The sequence below is a fragment of the Oncorhynchus tshawytscha genome, linkage group LG33 (assembly GCF_018296145.1).
Source record: "Oncorhynchus tshawytscha isolate Ot180627B linkage group LG33, Otsh_v2.0, whole genome shotgun sequence".
NCBI lineage: Eukaryota > Metazoa > Chordata > Actinopteri > Salmoniformes > Salmonidae > Oncorhynchus > Oncorhynchus tshawytscha.
Window position 1 is genome coordinate 41,019,715 of NC_056461.1, and position 10,000 is coordinate 41,029,714.

The 10,000-nt window shown below is 41.6% G+C and overlaps 1 protein-coding gene across 1 annotated transcript in view; it reads right to left on the minus strand.

Annotated features, from left to right (window-relative positions):
- The window catches only part of fryb (furry homolog b (Drosophila)), a 181,240-nt gene that overhangs the window by 59,646 nt on the left and 111,594 nt on the right, over nt 1-10,000 (minus strand). Inside the window, exons 27-31 of the mRNA XM_042311233.1 lie at nt 6,975-7,135; nt 6,527-6,637; nt 5,040-5,194; nt 4,624-4,723; nt 711-882 (exon numbers count right to left, since the gene is read on the minus strand). Of these exons, the coding sequence (XP_042167167.1) occupies nt 711-882; nt 4,624-4,723; nt 5,040-5,194; nt 6,527-6,637; nt 6,975-7,135 (699 nt within the window). The remainder of the gene's footprint in view (nt 1-710; nt 883-4,623; nt 4,724-5,039; nt 5,195-6,526; nt 6,638-6,974; nt 7,136-10,000) is intronic.

The window sequence follows — 10,000 nt, forward strand, 5'->3', positions numbered from 1 at the left end:
ATTCTAACACCAATTCTAACCTGAACCCTAAACCCCCTAGAAACAGCATTTGACCTCGTGACGACTAACAAAATGTCCCCAGTTGGTCAGAATTTTTTTTGTTTACTATTCTAGTGGGGACTTCTGGTTAAACACGTACACACACACACACACACACACAGCTACACACACACACACACACACACACACAGACACACATACCACAACCACACACACCCAAACACACAGACAGACACACAGACAGACACACAGACAGACACACAGACAGACACACACACAGACAGACACATACACACACACACACACAGACAGACACACACACAGACACACACACAGACAGACACACATACAGACACACACAGACAGACACACATACAGACACACACACAGACAGACACATACACACACACACAGACAGACACACACACAGACACACACACAGACAGACACACATACAGACACACACAGACAGACACACATACAGACACACACACAGACAGACACATACACACACACACACACAGACAGACACACACACAGACACACACACAGACACACACAGACACACACACACACACACAGACACACACACAGACACACACACACACACACACACACAGACAGACACACACAGACACACAGACACACACAGACACACACAGACACACACACACACACACAGACACACACACACACACACGTGTAGTAACCTGAGAAGAGAGGCAGAGTGAGCTCGGGATACATGGAGGCCAGCTGTGTAGAGAGTGAGGACAGAGAGACGCTGTAGAGAGGAGGTAGAGGTCCATGGGTCCCATACAGAATGTTACCAGGCTTCTGCTCCACCATGCGCTTAGAGTACACACACAGCTTGGCTTCCAGAACCTGAAACACACACACATCAGACACACACATCAGATACACACACCTAACGCTTAGAGTACACACACAGCTTGGCTTCCAGAACCTGAAACACACACACATCAGACACACACATCAGATACACACACCTAACGCTTAGAGTACACACACAGCTTGGCTTCCAGAACCTGAAACACACACACATCAGACACACACACCTAACGCTTAGAGTACACACACAGCTTGGCTTCCAGAACCTGAAACACACACACATCAGACACACACATCAGATACACACCTAACGCTTAGAGTACACACACAGCTTGGCTTCAGAACCTGAAACACACACACATCAGACACACACACCTAACGCTTAGAGTACACACACAGCTTGGCTTCCAGAACCTGAAACACACACACATCAGACACACACATCAGATACACACACCTAACGCTTAGAGTACACACACAGCTTGGCTTCCAGAACCTGAAACACACACACATCAGACACACACATCAGATACACACACCTAACGCTTAGAGTACACACACAGCTTGGCTTCCAGAACCTGAAACACACACACATCAGATACACACACCTAACGCTTAGAGTACACACACAGCTTGGCTTCCAGAACCTGAAACACACACACATCAGACACACACATCAGATACACACACCTAACACACACACATCAGATACACACACCTAACACACACACACACTCATAAGATACACACACCTAACACACACACACACACATCAGATACACAACCTAAAACACACACATCAGATACACACACCTAACACACACACACACACACACTCATAAGATACACACACCTAACACACACACACACATCAGATACACAACCTAACACACACACATCAGATACACACACCTAACACACACACACACATCAGATACACACACCTAACACACACACACACACACACATCAGATACACACACTTAACACATACACATCAGATACACACACCTAACACACACACATCAGATACACACACCTAACACACACACACACACACACACACACACACATCAGATACACACACCTAACACACACACACACACACACACACACACACACTCATAAGATACACACACCTAACACACACACACATCAGATACACAACCTAACACACACACATCAGATACACACACCTAACACACACACACACACACACACACACTCATAAGATACACACACCTAACACACACACACACATCAGATACACAACCTAACACACACACATCAGATACACACACCTAACACACACACACACATCTGATACACACACCTAACACACACACACACACACACACACTCATAAGATACACACACCTAACACACACACACACATCAGATACACAACCTAACACACACACATCAGATACACACACCTAACACACACACATCAGATACACACACCTACACACACACACATCAGATACACACACCTACACACACACACACACACACACACACACATCAGATACACACACCTAACACACACACACATCAGATACACACACCTAACACACACACACACATCAGATACACACACCTAACACACACACACACACATCAGATACACACACCTAACACACACACACACATCAGATACACACACCTAACACACACACACACACACACATCAGATACACACACCTAACACACACACACATCAGATACACACACACACACACACACATCAGATACACACACCTAACACACACACACACATCAGATACACACACCACACACACACACACACACACACACATCAGATACACACACCTAACACACACACACACACACATCAGATACACACACACACACACACATCAGATACACACACATAGATTGGCTTCCAGAATATGTCAATCAAATAAATACATGTGTACTGTATAGTACTGTATAATACATGTGTACTGTATAGTACTGTATAATACATGTGTACTGTATAGTACTGTATAATACATGTGTACTATATAGTACTGTATAATACATGTGTACTATATAGTACTGTATAATACATGTGTACTGTATAGTACTGTATAATACATGTGTACTGCATAGTACTGTATAATACATGTGTACTGTATAGTACTGTATAATACATGTGTACTGTATAGTACTGTATAATACATGTGTACTGCATAGTACTGTATAATACATGTGTACTGTATAGTACTGTATAATACATGTGTACTGTATAGTACTGTATAATACATGTGTACTGTATAGTACTGTATAGTACTGTATAATACATGTGCACTGTATAGTACTGTATAATACATGTGTACTATATAGTACTGTATAATACATGTGTACTATATAGTACTGTATAATACATGTGTACTGTATAGTACTGTATAATACATGTGTACTGTATAGTACTGTATAATACATGTGTACTGTATAGTACTGTATAATACATGTGTACTGCATAGTACTGTATAATACATGTGTACTATATAGTACTGTATAATACATGTGTACTGCATAGTACTGTATAATACATGTGTACTATATAGTACTGTATAATACATGTGTACTGCATAGTACTGTATAATACATGTGTACTGTATAGTACTGTATAATACATGTGTACTATATAGTACTGTATAATACATGTGTACTGCATAGTACTGTATAATACATGTGTACTGCATAGTACTGTATAATACATGTGTACTATATAGTACTGTATAATACATGTGTACTGCATAGTACTGTATAATACATGTGTACTATATAGTACTGTATAATACATGTGTACTGCATAGTACTGTATAATACATGTGTACTATATAGTACTGTATAATACATGTGTACTGCATAGTACTGTATAATACATGTGTACTATATAGTACTGTATAATACATGTGTACTGCATAGTACTGTATAATACATGTGTACTGTATAATACATGTGTACTATATAGTACTGTATAATACATGTGTACTGTATAGTACTGTATAATACATGTGTACTATATAGTACTGTATAATACATGTGTACTGCATAGTACTGTATAATACATGTGTACTGTATAATACATGTGTACTATATAGTACTGTATAATACATGTGTACTGTATAGTACTGTATAATACATGTGTACTGCATAGTACTGTATAATACATGTGTACTGTATAGTACTGTATAATACATGTGTACTATATAGTACTGTATAATACATGTGTACTGTATAGTACTGTATAATACATGTGTACTGCATAGTACTGTATAATACATGTGTACTGTATAGTACTGTATAATACATGTGTACTGTATAGTACTGTATAATACATGTGTACTGTATAGTACTGTATAATACATGTGTACTGCATAGTACTGTATAATACATGTGTGTGTGTGTTTTTGTTTAACTACTAGAAGTCCTCACAAAGATAGTAAAACAAGGAACATTGGGACAAGTGGGGACATTTAGCTCGTCCCTACGAGGAAACATGCTATTTTAGGCTTCGGGGTTAGGTTTAGGGTTACAACTAGGATTGGGGTTAGAAATAAGGTTGGGGTTAGGGGTTACGGTCAGGGTTAGGCGTTCAGGTCAGGTTAGGTATAGTTTTAGGGTTAGGGGTTAAGGAGAGTTATGGTTAGGTTAAGGTTAAGGTTAGATTTAGGGTGAGGGAAAATAGGATTTTGGATGGGAATCAATTATTTGGTCGCCACAAGGGTAGCAATACAAGACTGTGCGTGTGTGTGTGTCCTACCTGCATCAGCTGCATGGAGATCTCGTATATCTCTCTGCTGGTGTCTGAAGACTTGAACAGCACCAGGTTCAACAGAGTCACAATGTCACATGGGTAGTTCCTGACACCAACAACAATGATACACTGTTGGTGTTGAATGGGTACATTGAGACACAGCATTCTAGGAGCTTTCATACACACACACACACACACACACACACACACACACACACACACACACACAGAGACACACACACACACACACACACGCACACACGCACGCACACACACACGCAGAGACACACACACACACACATGGGCGCACACACAGACACACATGCAAACACACACACACACACACACACAGACACAGAGACACACACAGACACAGACACAGACACACCCCCTCCCCACCCCCACACAGTGCATATCCCGACCTGCTGCCACAGACAGTAGCGATGGCCTTGAAGCATCCTGAGGCCAGTTGGTAGGAGCCAGTGAAGCAGCGGTCTACAGCCCAGTTAAACAGGTTCACCTGATCTGGGTTCAGCTCTAACAGCAGAATCACCACCTCACAGCCCAGACGGTGCACCTGGGAGCAGAACGCAGACCATCAGAGAGACAAGGGAGGGAAATGTTAGCCAATGAGAGGGAAGAACAAACACAGCCAATCAGAGAGACAAGGGATGGAAAGGTCAGCCAATTTGAGAGCATATCCCACAGATACAGTCAGAGAAGCCCTACAGACCTAAACTAGAGTAGTGATGACATTTTGACCAAATGGGCAGACCTTCCAATACACCTCGGCGTCACATGTAGAGGTTGGTTGCAGCATATACTGTAACGTCTAGGGTTAGAGGTTAGAACCAGTCATAGAGGTTCATAGAGGTAACCCTTCATAGAGGTGAAGTACCACTTCATAGAGGTGACGTAACACTTCATAGAGGTGACGTAACACTTCATAGAGGTGAGGTAACACTTCATAGAGGTGACGTAACACTTCATAGAGGTGAGGTAACACTTCATAGAGGTGACGTAACACTTCATAGAGGTAACACTTCATAGAGGTGACGTAACACTTCATAGAGGTAACACTTCATAGAGGTGACGTAACACTTCATAGAGGTAACACTTCATAGAGATGACGTAACACTTCATAGAGGTGACGTAGCACTTCATAGGGGTGACGTAACACTTTATAGAGGTGACGTATCACTTCATAGAGGTGACGTAACACTTCATAGAGGTAACACTTCATAGAGGTGACGTAACACTTCATAGAGGTGACGTAACACTTCATAGAGGTGACGTAACACTTCATAGAGGTGACACTTCATAGAGATGACGTAACACTTCATAGAGGTGACGTAACACTTCATAGGGGTGACGTAACACTTCATAGAATTGACGTAACACTTCATAGAGGTAACACTTCATAGAGGTGACGTAACACTTCTTAGAGGTGACGTAACACTTCATAGAGGTAACACTTCATAGAGGTGAAGAAACACTTCATAGAGGTAACACTTCATAGACGTAACACTTCATAGAGGTGACGTAACACTTCATAGAGGTGACGTAACACTTCATAGACGTAACACTTCATAGAGGTGAGGTAACACTTCATAGAGGTGAGGTAACACTTCATAGAGGTGACGTAACACTTCATAGAGGTGACGTAACACTTCATAGAGGTGACGTAACACTTCATAGAGGTAACACTTCATAGGGGTGACGTAACACTTCATAGAGGTGACATAACCCTTCATAGAGGTGAAGTAACAATTCACAGAGGTGAAGAAACACTTCATAGAGGTGATGTAACACTTCATAGACGTAACACTTCAAAGAGGTGAGGTAACACTTCATAGAGGTGACGTAACACTTCATAGAGGTGACATAACCCTTCATATAGGTGACATACCCGTATGTCGTGGCAGGCCAGGATGTTGTCCAGCCATTTGTAGAGATATCCGTCAGTAGAGAGACCCACGTTGTCAAACACTGGACCACAACACAGCACCGCGGACATCGCCTAGGGAGAAACCATGGAATATTTATGTATATGCATACTGTACGTCCATGTTTCCTTGTGTGTGTGTGTGTGTGTGTGTGTGTGTGTGTGTGTGTGTGTACCGTACCTTCAGAGAACAATACTGGTATCTGGTGTGTGTGTGTGTGTGTGTACCTTCAGAGAACAGTACTGGTATCTGTGTGTGTGTGTGTGTGTGTGTGTGTGTGTGTGTACCTTCAGAGTGTGTGTGTGTGAGTGTGTGTGTGTGTGTGTACCTTCAGAGAACAGTACTGGTGTCTGGTGTGTGTGTGTGTGTGTGTGTGTGTGTGTGTGTGTGTGTGTGTGTGTGTGTGTGTACCTTCAGAGAACAGTATTGGTATCTGGTGATCTGGTGGTTGCGGTCGCTGTAGCGGTCGAGGGGCGTGAACATCACGCTGAAGGGGCCAGCCCATTGGCTGAACAGGATGAAGAGGTGGTGCCTCAGAGACTGCTGGGGGAACAGGAAACGCCGGTGGTGGACTGCAGGAGAAGGAGGGGGGTTAAAAAGAGAAAGATAAAGGGTTTTATTATCTATTTAAAACGCTTGACTTCCCCTTTAAACAATGACAGTATTCTGAATGATGTCGTATTAATGATAATATACAGTGTTTAGCCAGACTTCCCTTTAAACTATGACAGTATTCTGAATGATGTCGTATTAATAATAATATACAGTGTTTAGCTGGACTTCCCCTTTAAACTATGACGGTATTCTGAATGATGTCGTATTAATAATAATATACAGTGTTTAGCTGGACTTCCCCTTTAAACTATGACAGTATTCTGAATGATGTCGTATTAATAATAATATACAGTGTTTAGCTGGACTTCCTTTAAACTATGACGGTATTCTGAATGATATCGTATTAATAATAATATACAGTGTTTAGCTGACTTCCCCTTTAAACTATGACGGTATTCTGAATGATGTAGTATTAATAATAATATACAGTGTTTAGCTGGACTTCCCCTTTAAACTATGACGGTATTCTGAATGATGTCGTATTAATAATAATATACAGTGTTTAGCTGGACTTCCCCTTTAAACTATGACAGTATTCTGAATGATGTCGTATTAAAAATAGCACACATTCTACATGTGGGTGGCCCCGGGTTTCGAACACACAATCCTAGTGTTATAGACGCCATGCTGACCGTAAGAGAATGATCAAATCAAATTAAAGTGAACAATAGGCAAGTAAAGAAATAAGAACAACAGCAAAAAGTCAGGCTATATACAGTAGAGAGGCTGTATACAGTAGAGAGGCTATATACAGTAGAGAGGCTACATACAGTAGAGAGGCTATATACAGTAGAGAGGCTTTATACAGTAGAGAGGCTATATACAGTAGAGAGGCTATATACAGTAGAGAGGCTACATACAGTAGAGAGGCTATATACAGTAGAGGCTATATACAGTAGAGGGGCTATATACAGTAGAGAGGCTACATACAGTAGAGAGGCTGTATACAGTAGAGAGGCTACATACAGTAGAGAGGCTCTATACAGTAGAGAGGCTCTATACAGTAGAGAGACTATAGACAGTAGAGAGGCTGTATACAGTAGAGGCTATATACAGTAGAGAGGCTACATACAGTAGAGAGGCTCTATACAGTAGAGGGGCTATATACAGTAGAGGCTACATACAGTAGAGAGGCTATATACAGTAGAGAGGCTAGATACAGTAGAGAGGCTATATACAGTAGAGAGGCTATATACAGTAGAGAGGCTATATACAGTAGAGAGGCTATATACAGTAGAGAGGCTATATACAGTAGAGGGGCTATATACAGAGTAGAGAGGCTACATACAGTAGAGAGGCTGTATACAGTAGAGAGGCTATATACAGTAGAGAGGCTATATACAGTAGAGAGGCATATACAGTAGAGAGGCTATATACAGTAGAGAGGCTACATACAGTAGAGAGGCTATATACAGTAGAGAGGCTATATACAGTAGAGAGGCTATATACAGTAGAGGCTATATACAATAGAGAGGCTATATACCGTAGAGAGGCTATATATAGTAGAGAGGCTATATACAGTAGAGAGGCAATACAGAGTAGAGAGGCTACATTAAGTAGAGAGGCTATATACAGTAGAGAGGCTATATACAGTAGAGAGGCTATATACAGTAGAGAGGCAATACAGAGTAGAGAGGCTACATAAAGTAGAGAGGCTATATACAGTAGAGAGGCTATATACAGTAGAGAGGCTATATACAGTAGAGAGGCTATATACAGTAGAGAGGCTATATAGAGTAGAGAGGCTACATACAGTAGAGAGGCTATATACAGTAGAGAGGCTTTATACAGTAGAGAGGCTACATACAGTAGAGAGGCTATATAGAGTAGAGAGGCTATATACAGTAGAGAGGCTATATACAGTAGCGAGGATATATATAGTAGAGAGGCTATATACAGTAGAGAGACTATATACAGTAGAGGCTATATACAGTAGAGAGGCTATATACAGTAGAGAGGCTATATACAGTAGAGAGGCTATATACAGTAGAGAGGCTATATAGAGTAGAGAGGCTACATACAGTAGAGAGGCTATATACAGTAGAGAGGCTATATAGAGTAGAGAGGCTATATACAGTAGAGAGGCTATATACAGTAGAGAGGCTATATACAGTAGAGAGGCTATATACAGTAGAGAGGCTATATACAGTAGAGAGGCTATATAGAGTAGAGAGGCTACATACAATAGAGAGGCTATATAGAGTAGAGAGGCTACATACAGTAGCGAGGCTAGAGTTAGTCATGCTGATTGAGGTAGTATGTACATGTAGATATGGTTAAAGTGACTATGCATATATGATGAACAGAGAGCTAGCATACGTAAAGAGGAGTATGGAGGGCTATATAGTAGATAGAGGTTAGCCAATACAGTAGCGGGAGCACTGGTTAGTCATGCTGATTGAGGTAGTATGTACATGTACAGATATGGTTAAAGTGACTATGCATATATGATAAACAGAGAGTAGCAGCAACGTAAAAGAGGGGTTGGGGGGAGTCACACAATGCAAAAAGTCCGGGTAGCCATTTGGTTACCTGTTCAGGAGTCTTATGGCTTGGGGGTAAAAACTGTTGAGAAGCCTTTTTGTCCTAGACTTGGCACTCCGGTACTGCTTGCCATGCGGTAGTAGAGAGAACAGTCTATGACTGGGGTGGCTGGGGTCTTTGACCATTTTTAGGGCCTTCCTCTGACACCGCCTGGTGATCCTTAGCTTAGTGATGAGCTTCGAGGGTACTATGGTGTTGAACACTGAGCTGTAGTCAATGAATAGCGTTCTCACATAAGTGTTCCTTTTGTCCAGGTGGGAAAGGGCAGTGTGGAGTGC